Source organism: Ranitomeya imitator, chromosome 2, assembly GCF_032444005.1.
Source record: "Ranitomeya imitator isolate aRanImi1 chromosome 2, aRanImi1.pri, whole genome shotgun sequence".
In the NCBI taxonomy this organism is placed as follows: domain Eukaryota; kingdom Metazoa; phylum Chordata; class Amphibia; order Anura; family Dendrobatidae; genus Ranitomeya; species Ranitomeya imitator.
In genome coordinates, this window is record NC_091283.1 from 171466057 (window position 1) to 171481896 (window position 15840).

Sequence of the window (15840 nt, forward strand, 5' to 3'; positions counted from 1 at the left end):
ATATCCTCCTAAGATAGCCAAATCTAAAAAAGCCCACTCCAACTTCCAAAAATGTTAAGCTTTGATATTTGAGTCTTTTGGGTTGATTGAGAACATAGTTGTTGATCAATAATAAAAGTAATCCTCTAAAATACAACTTGCCTATTAATTCTGCACACAGCGTAGGTGATAAAGGGGTTGTCTGGTGAGAGCAAGTTAATATATGTGAGTGGTTGAGAAGCGCTGACTTTGAAACATGGCTGGACAATCTTGTACCGTTGGCGGTCATAATGAGAGTCTGAGTTTTTCCACAGCGGCTTGTCCGGATGAATATGCCCATCTCTGATACAGACCTCACTGTGCACTTTACATCCACTTTGATGGCTTTAATCCGAACGGCGCTGGACATAAAACTAGCATCAGGTGAGGTATTGCTGGTCAGTATGGAAATTTTAATTTGGGAACAGCTTGTTTATGCTGCTATCCAAATTGCATGGCTTGTAACTGGGGCCTGTAGTAAAATTAAAGCAATTTGCTGATTGTCTTCATTTACAAGGAAACAATCCCACCATTTTGTGTATACAGCATCTATGCAAACTTATTTGTCTTAATAGTTGCAGACTGCAAGCAAACCTTTAGTCATAATGTTTTTCCTTCCATCTGTCAATCTTGAGGGTTAAAGAAAAGAGAGCGGGGAAGTAACACAACTGCTGGATCTGACTACACAGGGTTTGTTTGTCGTCTGTAACCATGGAGATACATACAGTTAGGGCCAGAAATATTTGGACAGTGACACAAGTTTTGTTATTTTAGCTGTTTACAAAAACATGTTCAGAAATACAATTATATATATAATATGGGCTGAAAGTGCACACTCCCAGCTGCAATATGATAGTTTCCACATCCAAATCGGAGAAAGGGTTTAGGAATCATAGCTCTGTAATGCATAGCGTCCTCTTTTTCAAGGGACCAAAAGTAATTGGACAATGGACTCTAAGGGCTGCAATTAACTCTGAAGACGTCTCCCTCGTTAACCTGTAATCAATGAAGTAGTTAAAAGGTCAGGGGTGGATTCCAGGTGTGTGGTTTTGCATTTGGAAGCTGTTGCTGTGAGCAGACAACATGCGGTCAAAGGAACTCTCAATTGAGGTGAAGCAGAACATCCTGAGGCTGAAAAAAAAGAAAAAATCCATCAGAGAGATAGCAAACATGCTTGGAGTAGCAAAATCAACAGTTGGGTACATTCTGAGAAAAAAGGAATTGACTGGTGAGCTTGGGAACTCAAAAAGGCCTGGGCGTCCACGGATGACAACAGTGGTGGATGATCGCCGCATACTTAATTTGGTGAAGAAGAACCCGTTCACAACATCAACTGAAGTCCAGAACACTCTCAGTGAAGTAGGTGTATCTGTCTCTAAGTCAACAGTAAAGAGAAGACTCCATGACAGTAAAGACAAAGGGTTCACATCTAGATGCAAACCATTCATCAATAACAAAAATAGACAGGCCAGAGTTAAATTTGCAGAAAAACACCTCAAGAAGCCAGCTCAGTTCTGGAAAAGTATTCTATGGACAGATGAGACAAAGATCAACCTGTACCAGAATGATGGGAAGAAAAAAGTTTGGAGAAGAAAGGGAACGGCACATGATCCAAGGCACACCACATCCTCTGTAAAACATGGTGGAGGCAACGTGATGGCATGGGCATGAATGGCTTTCAATGGCACTGGGTCACTTGTGTTTATTGATGACATAAGAGCAGACAAGAGTAGCCGGATGAATTCTGAAGTGTACCGGGATATACTTTCAGCCCAGATTTAGCCAAATGCTGCAAAGTTGATTGGACGGCGCTTCATAGTACAGATGGACAATGACCCCAAGCATACATCCAAAGCTACCCAGGAGTTCATGAGTGCCAAAAAGTGGAACATTCTGCAATGGCCAAGTCAATCTCCAGATCTAAACCCAATCGAGCATGCATTTCACTTGCTCAAATCCAGACTTAAGACGGAAAGACCCACAAACAAGCAAGACCTGAAGGCTGCGGCTGTAAAGGCCTGGCAAAGCATTAAGAAGGAGGAAACCCAGCGTTTGGTGATGTCCATGGGTTCCAGACTTAAGGCAGTGATTGCCTCCAAAGGATTTGCAACAAAATATTGAAAATAAAAATATTTTGTTTGGGTTATGTTTATTTGTCCAATTACTTTTGACCTCCTAAAATGTGGAGTGTTTGTAAAGAAATGTGTACAATTCCTACATTTTCTATCAGATATTTTTGTTCAACCCTTCAAATTAAACGTTACAATCTGCACTTGAATTCTGTTGTAGAGGTTTCATTTCAAATCCGATGTGGTGGCATGCAGAGCCCAACTCGCGAAAATTGTGTCACTGTCCAAATATTTCTGGCCCTAACTGTAGGTCTGAAAGGATCTTGTGTACATAAAACAATAACTTTTATCACCTTTTTGCAAAAGTTGTATTGAAATAATTGATTAAAAGTGGACCTACCCCTGTAAATACTTATTTAAGATTTTGTGCACTTTTTTTTTTTTGCTTTTTGACAAGTACGATCCCGCATATCAGTTAGATGTTGTGAAAGAGACTGCATCTTTAATCACATAAAAGTCTATTTCAATGTTTTCAGTTCAGGATGAATAAAGAAAAAGATGTTGACGTCAGCTGAATGATTTACTTTTTAGGGGGCTTGAAACAACATGAAAGTGATGCCGAGCTCCGGAAGGAAATAACATCTGTGTGGCCCAACCTCTCTCAGAAAACCCTAGATTTACTAGTACCTCCTCATAAGCGTAAGAAGCTTCTCTTGCTCTTCCAAATCTTCATTTACTTTAAAAATGCAATAGACTCTCTTTCTCATATTGTAATCAGTGTTAATAAAACCAGTAATTAGTCAATATTTAATGCACAATTAATTAATTGCTGTTGGAACAGAGGTTCCCCCCAACCATTAACTGATCACATGTTGTTCCTCTGCTGGGAATCAATCACATGGCGTTCCTCTGCTAGGAGCCAGTAACATGGCGTTCCTCTGCTGGAAACCAATCACATGGCGTTCCTCTGCTGGGAACCAATCATATGGCGTTCCTCTGCTGGGGACCAATCACATGGCGTTCCTCTGCTGGGAATCAGTCGCTTGGCGTTCCTCTGCAGGGAAACGATCACGTGGTTTTCCTCTACTGGGAAACGATCACATGACGTTCCTCTACTGGGAAACGATCACATGGCATTCTTCTACTGGGAAACGGTCACATGGCGTTCCTCTACTGGGAAATGATCACATGTCATTCCTCTACTGGGAAATGATCACATGGCGTTCCTCTACTGGGAAATGATCAAATGGCGTTCCTCTACTGGGAAATGATCACATGGCGTTCCTCTACTGGGAAATGATCACATGGCGTTCCTCTACTGGGAAACGATCACATGGCGTTCCTCTGCAGGGAACCAGTAACTTAGTGTTCGTCTGCTGGGAACCCTGCCCTGGTCCAGCGCTGAGTCTTCGCTGCTGCATCCAATCAAGGAACTCGGCTGCTCTGAGCAGTTTATGTCATCTATTCTGACAGAGCCACAAAGCTTAATGATTGGCTGCACTGACATCAGCGCTGCACACAATAACATAAAACGGGATAGACAGAGAAATACCTAGATAGTTGTTGGCGCTTCCATCACAAGATTCTCGTGGTAATGAAATAGAATCGTTTATTTAGGAGTTACAGGATAAAACGACGCGTTTCGACTCCAAACATCCAGGAGTCTTCTTCAGGTTATTTGAAAAATATGTATATCATATATAAAAAAAAGTATAGCACATTCGCTTTATATATACCTTGATTCACAAGAAACTAAAGGAGCAGAATGTTGAGGGAGCTCTATATCCATATATAAATTTAAGAAAAATCCCAAAAAATTGAAATCCTTTTTTTTTTTCTTTCTTTCATCTTTTCCCCCCCTTTTCTCCTCTAAAATTCAACAACAATGCATGATTCAGTCAGCATTATTGATCAAACTTTTTCAACCACATCATTCAGACCATTGGGAAATAAAGTCTGGAGTTGGTAAATCCAAAAGGATTCATTCCAATTCAGCACTTGATTGCGATTCAGAACATTTTCAGGGATGGATTCTACAGGAATGACAGTGATATAATTTTTTTTTTGATGTTTAATTAATAAATGTCTAGATAAACTGTGTTGGACAAAACCAATTTTAGTATTATGGCGATGACCATTCATTCTAGCTCTTAGCGTTTGCGTTGTACGGCCGACATATTGCAGGCCACATGAACAGATGACTACATAAATTACAAAAGTGCTTTTGCAGGTTAAATGTTGTTTTATCATGAATTTTTCACCTGTGCTATTAAATGTTATCGATTTTGCTCCATGTTGAATGATAGCACAGTTCCCTGATCTGCACTGATATGCTCCTGTGTTTTTTGTTTGTCCCATAAGGTAAAAACCTTCTTTTTTTCTGAGAATCTTACTGGGTGCCATTAAGTTTTTAATTGTTGTTGAATTTTAGAGGAGAAAGGGGGGAAAAAAGAAAAGAAAGAAAAAAAGGAAGGAAAAAAAAAGGATTTTAATTTTTTGGGATTTTTTTATTTAATTTATATTTTTTTTTTTAATGGAGGACTAGCCTCCCTTTCATCTGGTTGGGTGTCGCTATAGAGCTCCCTCAACATTCTGCTCCTTTAGTTTCTTGTGAAGCAAGGTATATATAAAGCGAATGTGGTATACTTTTTTTTATATATGATATACATATTTTTCAAATAACCTGAAGAAGACTCCTGGATGTTTGGAGTCGAAACGCGTTGTTTTATCCTGTAACTCCTAAATAAATGATTCTATTTCATTACCACGAGAATCTTGTGATGGAAGTGCCGACAACTATCTGGGTATTTCTCTGTCTCTTGATTGCTTTCACCATGGTTGTCGGAAGCCTCCCGTGAGCCCAGCTGGCCGAGCTGCAGTCCACCTCCTCAGGATTCCTGTGGGATCCTGTTTATGCCTCAATTTGCTGGTTTCTGGTGAGTGCAACTATTATAGCGTGCAATTTAGCAACAGTTTTTACTACACTTAGATCGTGCGCAGCGTTTGTTCCCCTTTTTTCTCTCCCTATCTCTTAGGGTCAGTTTGATTCATAAAACAGGATGGGCAATGAAGTCTCAACAGGGAGGGATAGTAATGCACAGTAATAGATGAGGGTACTAAATGGAGAACCACTCTCTATGAATTTAGGATTACTTAATAATGTGTTTGAAAATGGTTTTCTTAAATCAGAGACCCCCTTAATGTTCATTTCATGTTTTACAGCCGATGAAGTAACTGTTGGGAAGGTTTATGCTGCACTCATGATCTTTGACTTTTACAAGCAAAACAAGAACAACCGAGACCAATCTCACCAGCAACCGGGAGTCTTATCCCAGGTAGGAGATAAACTGTGCCGTAAAGGCGGTCACCTTCCATAATTGGGTTGACAGTTCTATGATTTTTTTTTCCTGTAGTCTATCTAGGCAATATCCTTTCATAGAAAAATGTGGCAGCACTCACCGATCCTGGAGTGAGGAAAGTCTTTATTGAGACATGTAGTAATACACCTTCACGGCTCGGGGAATGTGCAGTGACAACAGGAATGTGCAGGGGTCGACGACGGCCATTTTGCGCTGTATCTAGCGCTTCTACGGGTCCATGCCTGTTGGGAAGTGACGCTAGGGGAAATAGGGAAGCACCTAAACGCCACCCATGTCACGCTCCAATCAGACCTGAGAAAAGTGCATTGTGCGTTAATATAAAAACATTTAAACATGAGTACCGCAGTCCACCCTCATGGTGAGTCCACCCTCTAGAAAATATATGTGTCTTTGTTTTTTCTAATTGTACACGTTTGTACCATATATAGACATATTAATATATATATTTTGATGATAGCATTATATGAGAGAAAGAAAGGTTTTGTTGCTCCTGTCCGGCTATGTTGCCGGTGTAGTTCTATTTTTTTTAAATGTTTTTATATTAACGCACAATGCATATCCCACGAGCCGTGAAGGTGTATTACCACATGTCTCAATAAAGACTTTCCTCACTCCAGGAACGGTGAGTGCTGACGCATTTTTCAATTAAAGGATTCGTTACATATCTATGTTCCATGCGAGCACCCGTGATCAGCGGTCAGGATTTCAGCTGGTTCAGCACGCACCTTGTTCTTTCCCCTTTGTGCACTAGCAATGCTGCTCTACTGTTTTTCTTTTTTGGTTCTCCTATCTAGGCAATATGTCCACCTGCATAAAAAAGTCAGAGAATCTGCAGTTGAAACTGACAGATCTTTATATCTAGAAAGAAGAATTCCAGAACTTAATGGAGACCACCAATATGTGGTCTAAAATATGGGATGCCCTCGGTTCTCAGACCGCCACAGATGATATGGTCATTTTGCATCAGGAAACAACTTCTGATTCATTACAGAGCATCATGGTGCCTTAGAATATATTAATGTACTATTAATGGTGCCAAAAATCCCCCGTCCATCCCCGATCAACCTACAGTGAGACTTATCCTATCATTTTATGCTTTGCACGGTCAGTTCGTACTCACAATATTGTATGTTACAGACAGGACCCGTCTCCCTTTTCCAGCCCCTGAAACAAACAATGGACCAGAATATTTCAAGTCACCTCGGTGACACCACAATCCAAAAGCAGAAAAGCTCCGCATCTCTGAACAATGGAGGAGTCGTGTAAGTAGCACATTTCTTGTGACTTCAAATAGACATACCGTACTCTGTGTTGCAAAGTGTCACCAAAATTATACAAAAATTGGATTAGGCTGCATTCACCTATCCTTTATACACGTCTGGACGGCACACAGACCCATGGAGTTTCATTGATCCATTCACACATCAGTTTATAGTTTTAAAGATAATCCATTTAATTTGTTTTTAAATGATCTATTGCCAAGAGTAACTGGATAGAACAAATTCAGACAGTCCTCCTGCTCCAGTTTTTGCAATCATATGAGAAAAAAGAAAATGGATGCAGAACGGATGATACATATGCTAAACATTCTAGAAATAAAAATGGAAACAGATGTGTGAATGGAGTCTTATTCCGTACCCTGAGGTGACAAGTGTCTATGTACAACGCTGTGCTCCTCCTGAATTTCATCTGGCTATCTAAGGCTATGCTCTCATGATGAGCTTTTGGTGAGTTTTTGATGATGCAAATTTTCTGCATAATCTCTGCACCGATTAAGCAAAATAGATTACTTGCATTTTTTTAAAAATACGCAGCTTAAAAAAACCAAAACCTCATCATGGGAACGTAACCTAAATCAGAATGATTGCGCTTGAGCATTCATGGTGCTACCCAATTTAGCAGCTTTCTGCAGAAGTTGACACATTCAAAGCCATTAATTTCCAACTATTACAATTATGATGAGACCAGGGACGGTTTTAGACAAATTGGTGCCCTGGGAAAAATTCAAAGTGGGGCCCCCAATCCTGAAATATTCCACCAACAACATTGATAGACCCCCTTTACATATATATATATATATATATATATATATATATATATATATATATATAGCTGTGTGTGTGTGTGTGTATGTGTGTGTGTATGTAGTAAGCCACACCCACTCCACAAAGCAATGCCCACTGGTGGGTGGAGCACGGGGTTGCAGAGGGAAAGTGCGAGTCACGGGTGGAGAGCATAGTTGCAGGGGGAGAGAGCAGGGCTGCAGTGGGATAGAGCGGGATGGTGCGTGGAGAGCAGGGCTGTGGAGGGAGAGCGGGGCTGCAGAATGATAGAACAGGATGGTGCATGGACAGCGGGGCTGCGGAGGGAGAGTGGCGGGACACGGATGGAGAGCAGGGCTGCGGAGGGTTAGGGTGGGATGGCGCCTGGAGAGCAGGGCTGTGGAGGGAGAGCAGGGCTGCGGAGGGATAGAACGGGACAGTGCATGGACAGCGGGGCTGTGGAGGGAGAGAGTGGGACGGCTGGTGGAGAGCGGGACGGCCAGTGGAGACAGGGGCTACGGAGGGACAGAGTGGGACAGCGGGTGGAGAGAGCGGGACGGCCAGTGGAGACAGGGGCTACGGAGGGAGAGAGTGGGATGGCGAGTGGAGAGCGGGGCTGCAGAGGGAGAGAGCGGGACAGCCAGTGGAGAGCGGGGCTGTGGAGGGAGAATGCAGGACAGCGATTGGAGAGTGGGGCTGCGGAAGGAGAGAGTGTGACGGTGGATGGAGAGCTGGGCTGCAGAGGGAGAGAGCGGGACAGCCAGTGGAGACAGGGGCTGCGAAGGGAGACAGTGGGACGGTGGATGGAGAGTGGGGCTGCTGATGGAAAATGCAGGACGGCGAGTGGAGAGCGGGGCTGCGGAGGGAGTGGTACGGCAGACAGCTACTATGCCCGGGCAACGCCAAGCTTTTCAGCTATTGTCCATAAAAAACGTACGTGTTACACAGATATTGGTGTCACCAGTGTTTTCAATCTGTGTGCCTCTGTGTTTTCCCAGTATGGATACTGGAAATTAAATTACAAAGCTTCTCACATACTTTCCATGTTAAACATGGAAGGCACACAGATGGCATGTTTACATGGACCCATAGACTTGTATTGGCCCTTGTCATCTGTGCTGCTGGGAAAACACCGACATGAGTGCAGCACCGTAGGTTAAATACGGTACATGTGGCATCAGTGAAAAACATGATACACGGTTGTGTGAAGGGGGCCGTACATAATAGAAAACATTAGCAGAGTTGCCGTCTATTTCTACATCCTACCTCATAAACAGCAGAACAAAAAGCAATTTTAAACAAAGTCCTACATGTCCCCTATCCTACTCAGCTAAATTCCCTCTGGCTCCGTGGCTGATGGTTGGGGGTCCCTGATGGTTATTATTATGCACTTTGCAGCTATAATATAAGGTGCAGCCACAAGACCCCTGCAGCCCAGTGCTAAGACTGACAGAAACCCCCATAGCATCGGAGCTGGAGCCGCAGGGGATTTATCATTTCATGCTAATTATTTTTACATTCTCAGAAAACCCCTGTAGTGTCTGTTCACATGCATCATTTTTGCTGCTGATTGATCTACATGGTTGGCAGGAAATATTCTGCTTTTTTTTGCAGCCTTTTCACTTTCATTTTTTAGTCTCATTTATTTGAATAGGGAAAAAACACTTCAGAAATGCTGAAAGACGACGTGCAACAGATTTATAAAAAAAGTGTCTTGTGGCCGCTGTCCGTGTCTGGCTGCTGTACTGGGACAGCGCAGAATTGTATAGTAGACGCCGGCACTATTCCATCCAATAGGATATTAAGCCCGGTTCACACTGCGCTTCTGCAGTGCGTCCAGGGGCTCTGCCTGAATCCCCCTAAAATAGGATTCATGTAAATCCCCGACAGGGCCAAAGACTGCACTGACACAAGCAGAGGTCAAATGAATTTTTTTTTTTTTCTGAAATTGACCGTCTGATTAATTTTCTTAGGGTGTGTGCACACGGTCAGGAATTGGCAGCGCTTTGGATGTAGCACATGTCCGCTGCACCCAAAGTGCTGCCGGCCGTTGAACACAGGTGAATCCTCTGTGATCACTGACCCGTGTGGAATCACCACATCCAATACATTGTACGGGTGAGATTTATTGCGTCTCCGCAAGATGAATAGACATGCTGCGGTCTGGAGGGACGTGCCGCATGTCCGTCTCTGTGGGTGAGCCGCGGGTGTCTCTGGACACATAGTGGGCATGGGATTTCTTGAAATCCTATCCGCTATGTTGTAACAGCTGGACGCTGCACAAGTACACAGCGCATACCCTGTGTTTTTTGAGTTTTGTGAGTCTGTGTTTTTTCTTCTAGTGTCCACTTATCTGTGGCTGTTGGAACAGACGGACACGTTCAGAAAAAAAAAAAAGAACCATCACATGTGAACTTCATTCCTGTTATTGCAATCTATGGTTCTATAGGGGATTCAGGCAAAATCCACCAGGCGCAGTAAAGAAAGACAGTGTGAACAGGCCCTAATGTAAGACACAGGCATTAGATATAAACTGCTGATCCCCACTACAATTACAGAACTACTGGTATTTATGCAGCACATATACACATATATACACTATACATGTACACACTTTATATATACTTTATAAATATAGAAACATACACTATATATATTGTATATACAGTATACAGACTCATTCAGTATGTACAAGCACATACAGTGGGGCAAAAAAGTATTTAGTCAGTCAACAATAGTGCAAGTTCCACCACTTAAAAAGATGAGAGGCGTCTGTAATTTACATCATAGGTAGACCTCAACTATGGGAGACAAACTGAGAAAAAAAAATCCAGAAAATCACATTGTCTGTTTTTTTAACATTTTATTTGCATATTATGGTGGAAAATAAGTATTTGGTCAGAAACAAAATTTCATCTCAATACTTTGTAATATATCCTTTGTTGGCAATGACAGAGGTCAAACGTTTTCTGTAAGTCTTCACAAGGTTGCAACACACTGTTGTTGGTATGTTGGCCCATTCCTCCATGCAGATCTCCTCTAGAGCAGTGATGTTTTTGGCTTTTCGCTTGGCAACACGGACTTTCAACTCCCTCCAAAGGTTTTCTATAGGGTTGAGATCTGGAGACTGGCTAGGCCACTCCAGGACCTTGAAATGCTTCTTACGAAGCCACTCCTTCGTTGCCCTGGCGGTGTGCTTTGGATCATTGTCATGTTGAAAGACCCAGCCACGTTTCATCTTCAATGCCCTTGCTGATGGAAGGAGGTTTGCACTCAAAATCTCACGATACATGGCCCCATTCATTCTTTCATGTACCCGGATCAGTCGTCCTGGCCCCTTTGCAGAGAAACAGCCCCAAAGCATGATGTTTCCACCACCATGCTTTACAGTAGGTATGGTGTTTGATGGATGCAACTCAGTATTCTTTTTCCTCCAAACATGACAAGTTGTGTTTCTACCATACAGTTCCAGTTTGGTTTCATCAGACCATAGGACATTCTCCCAAAACTCCTCTGGATCATCCAAATGCTCTCTAGCAAACTTCAGACGGGCCCGGACATGTACTGGCTTAAGCAGTGGGACACGTCTGGCACTGCAGGATCTGAGTCCATGGTGGCGTAGTGTGTTACTTATGGTAGGCCTTGTTACATTGGTCCCAGCTCTCTGCAGTTCATTCACTAGGTCCCCCCGCGTGGTTCTGGGATTTTTGCTCACCGTTCTTGTGATCATTCTGACCCCACGGGGTGGGATTTTGCGTGGAGCCCCAGATCGAGGGAGATTATCAGTGGTCTTGTATGTCTTCCATTTTCTAATTATTGCTCCCACTGTTGATTTCTTCACTCCAAGCTGGTTGGCTATTGCAGATTCAGTCTTCCCAGCCTGGTGCAGGGCTACAATTTTGTTTCTGGTGTCCTTTGACAGCTCTTTGGTCTTCACCATAGTGGAGTTTGGAGTCAGACTGTTTGAGGGTGTGCACAGGTGTCTTTTTATACTGATAACAAGTTTAAACAGGTGCCATTACTACAGGTAATGAGTGGAGGAAAGAGGAGACTCTTAAAGAAGAAGTTACAGGTCTGTGAGAGCCAGAAATCTTGATTGTTTGTTTCTGACCAAATACTTATTTTCCACCATAATATGCAAATAAAATGTTAAAAAAACAGACAATGTGATTTTCTGGATTTTTTTTTCTCAGTTTGTCTCCCATAGTTGAGGTCTACCTATGATGTAAATTACAGACGCCTCTCATCTTTTTAAGTGGTGGAACTTGCACTATTGCTGACTGACTAAATACTTTTTTGCCCCACTGTATATAAAGTATACACACACATTCAATTTACAATGCCTACAAGTAGTATTCAACCCCCTGCAGATTTAGCAGGTTTAATAAGATGCAAATAAGTTAGAGCCTTCAAACTTCAAACAAGAGCAGGATTTATTAACAGATGCATAAATCTTACAAACCAAAAAGTTTTGTTGCTCAGTTAAATTTTTATAAATTTTAAACATAAAAGTGTGGGTCAATTATAATTCAACCCCTAGGTTTAATATTTTGTGGAATAACCTTTGTTTGCAATTACAGCTAATAATCGTCTTTTATAAGACCTGATCAGGCCGGCACAGGTCTCTGGAGTTATCTTGGCCCACTCCTCCATGCAGATCTTCTCCAAGTTATCTAGGTTCTTTGGGTGTCTCATGTGGACTTTAATCTTGAGCTCCTTCCACAAGTTTTCAATTGGGTTAAGGTCAGGAGACTGACTAGGCCACTGCAACACCTTGATTTTTTGCCTCTTGAACCAGGCCTTGGTTTTCTTGGCTGTGTGCTTTGGGTCGTTGTCTTGTTGGAAGATGAAATGACGACCCATCTTAAGATCCTTGATGGAGGAGCGGAGGTTCTTGGCCAAAATCTCCAGGTAGGCCGTGCTATCCATCTTCCCATGGATGCGGACCAGATGGCCAGGCCCCTTGGCTGAGAAACAGCCCCACAGCATGATGCTGCCACCACCATGCTTGACTGTAGGGATGGTATTCTTGGGGTCGTATGCAGTGCCATCCAGTCTCCAAACGTCACGTGTGTGGTTGGCACCAAAGATCTCGATCTTGGTCTCATCAGACCAGAGAACCTTGAACCAGTCAGTCTCAGAGTCCTCCAAGTGATCATGAGCAAACTGTAGACGAGCCTTGACATGACGCTTTGAAAGTAAAGGTACCTTACGGGCTCGTCTGGAACGGAGACCATTGCGGTGGAGTACGTTACTCATGGTATTGACTGAAACCAATGTCCCCACTGCCATAAGATCTTCCCGGAGCTCCTTCCTTGTTGTCCTTGGGTTAGCCTTGACTCTTCGGACAAGCCTGGCCTCGGCACGGGAGGAAACTTTCAAAGGCTGTCCAGGCCGTGGAAGGCTAACAGTAGTTCCATAAGCCTTCCACTTCCGGATGATGCTCCCAACAGTGGAGACAGGTAGGCCCAACTCCTTGGAAAGGGTTTTGTACCCCTTGCCAGCCTTGTGACCCTCCACGATCTTGTCTCTGATGGCCTTGGAATGCTCCTTTGTCTTTCCCATATTGACCATGTATGAGTGCTGTTCACAATTTTGGGGAGGGTCTTAAATAGTCAGAAAAGGCTGGAAAAAGAGATAATTAATCCAAACATGTGAAGCTCATTGTTCTTTGTGCCTGAACTACTTCTTAATACTTTAGGGGAACCAAACAGAATTCTGGTGGGTTGAGGGGTTGAATAATAAATGACCCTCTGAAAAGACTTTTCACAATTTAAAAAAAAAACCAAAGAAATAACATTCTTTTTTGCTGCAGTGCATTTCACACTTCCAGGCTGATCTACAGTCCAAATGTCACAATGCCAAGTTAATTCCAAATGTGTAAACCTGCTAGATCTGCAGGGGGTTGAATACTACTTATAGGCACTGTATATACAGTATGATTACATACATAGTTTATATATATTTACACAATATATATAGTGCACACATGCAGCATCTATATATATATAAAAACAAGTGTGTGTGTGTGTGTGTATCGACGATGATGTCATAATGGTTGCCATGGCAATGATGATGTCATAATAGTTGCCATGGTGACGATGTCATAATAGGTTGTAATGGTGACGGTTATGTCATAATAGTTGCCATGGCGACGATGATGTCATAATGGTTGACATGGCGAAGATTATGTCATAATGGGTATATGGGCACGGAACTATGGGATGGAGGATGTCTGATGGGTACATGGGCAAGGGACTATGGGATGGAGGATGTGTATGATGTGTATATGGGAACGGGACTATGGGATGGAGGTTATGTATGATGGATATATGGGCATGGGACTATGGGATGGAGGATGTGTATGATAGGTAATAATAATAATAGGTACATGGGCATGGGACTATGGGATGGAGGATGTGCATGATGGGTATATGGGCACGGGACTATGGGATGGAGGATAATCATAATAATTTGTTATAACTAACCACAGTTAGTTACTATGCCCAGGCAACGCCAGGCTCTTCAGCTAGTACATACAGTATATAATATACAAAGACACACATACTATATACTGTATTTATATACACTGCTCAAAAAAATAAAGGGAACACTAAAATACCACATCCTAGGTAGGTATCACTGAATGAAATATTTCAGCTGCAAATCTTTATTCATTACATAGTGGAATGTCTTGAGAACAATAAAACATAAAAATGATCAATGTAAAGCAAAATGAATATCCCATGGAGGTCTGGATTTGGAATGATACTCAAAATCAAAGTGGAAAATCAAATTACAGGCTGGTCCAACTTCAGTGGAAATGCCTCAAGACGGGGAAATGATGTTCTGTTGTGTGTGTGGCCTCCACGTGACTGTATGACCTCCCTACAATGCCTGGGCATGGTCCTGATGAGGCAGCGGATATTCTCCTAAAGGATCTCCCAGACCTGGACTAAAGCATCCGCCAACTCCTGGATAGTCTGTGGTGCAATCTGTGGATGGTGCGAGACATGATGTCCCAGATGTGCTCAATCGGATTCAGGTCTGAAGAACGAGCGGGCCAGTCCATAGCTTCAATGTCTTCATCTTGCAGGAACTGCTGACGAACTCCAGCCACATGAGGTCTGGCATTGTCCTGCATTGGGAGGAACCCAGGGCCAACAGCACCAGCTTATGGTCTCACAAGGGGTCTGAGAATCTCATCTCGGTACCTAATGGCAGTCAGGCAACCTCTGGTGAGCACATGGAGAGCTGTGCAGCCCTCCAAAGAAATGCCACCCCACACCATTACTGACCCACTGCCAAACCCGTCATGAAGGATGTTGCAGGCAGCAGATTGCTCTCCACGGTGTCTCCAGACTCTGTCATGTCTGTCACATGTGCTCAGTGTGAACCTGCGTTCATCTGTGAAGAGCACAGGGCACCAGTGACGAATTTGCCAATCCTGGTGTTCTGTGGCCAAGCGTCCTGCACAGTGTTGGGCTGTGAGCACAACCCCCATCTGTGGACATTGGGCACTCAGACTAACCTCATGGAGTCGATTTCTAACCGTTTGTGCAGACACATGCACATTTGTGGCCTGCTAGAGATCATTTTGCAGGGCTCTGGCAGTGCTCCTCGTGTTCCTCCTTGCACACAGGCTGAGGTAGTGGTCCTGCTGCTGGGTTGTTGCCCTCCTACAGCCCCCTCCACGTCTCCTGGTGTACTGGCCTGTCTCCTGGTAGCGCCTCCAGCCTCTGGATACTACACTGACAGACACAGCAAACCTTCTTGCCACAGCTTGCAATGATGTGCCATCCTGGATGAGCTGCACTACCTGAGCCACTTGTGTGGGTTGTAGAGTCCGTCTCATGTTACCACGAGTGTGAAAGCACAACCAACATTCAAAAGTGACTAAAACATCAGCCAGAAAGCATTGGTACTGAGATGTGGTCTGTGGTCCCCACCTGCAGAACCACTCCTTTATTGAGTATGTCTTGATAATTGCCAATAATTTCCTTCTGTTGTCTATTCCATTTGCACAACAGCATGTGAAATTGATTGTCAAACAGTGTTGCTTCCTAAGTGGACAATTTGATTTCACAGACGTTTGATCCCCTTGGAGTTATATTCTGTTGTGTAAGTGTTCCCTATATTTTTTTGAGCAGTGTATATGCATGTACATATATTATTGTTATTATTATTATTTATTTATATAGCAGGTATTTATATAGCAGGAGGTGGCAAGAGTTTGGACGTGCGGTTTGAAGGACAGGGCAGAGTCGAGAGTTACCCTGAGGCAGCGGATTTCAGGTGCGGGAGAGAGCGTGATGCCGTTTACCATAATAA

The 15840-nt window shown here is 43.2% G+C and overlaps 1 protein-coding gene across 1 annotated transcript in view; it reads left to right on the top strand.

The window, feature by feature from the left end:
• CACNA1B (calcium voltage-gated channel subunit alpha1 B) overlaps positions 1-15840 on the top strand; it is a 467134-nt gene that overhangs the window by 417615 nt on the left and 33679 nt on the right. The window contains exons 38-41 of the mRNA XM_069747979.1: positions 294-402; positions 2679-2786; positions 5310-5422; positions 6605-6729. Coding sequence (XP_069604080.1) covers positions 294-402; positions 2679-2786; positions 5310-5422; positions 6605-6729 — 455 coding nt within the window. The remainder of the gene's footprint in view (positions 1-293; positions 403-2678; positions 2787-5309; positions 5423-6604; positions 6730-15840) is intronic.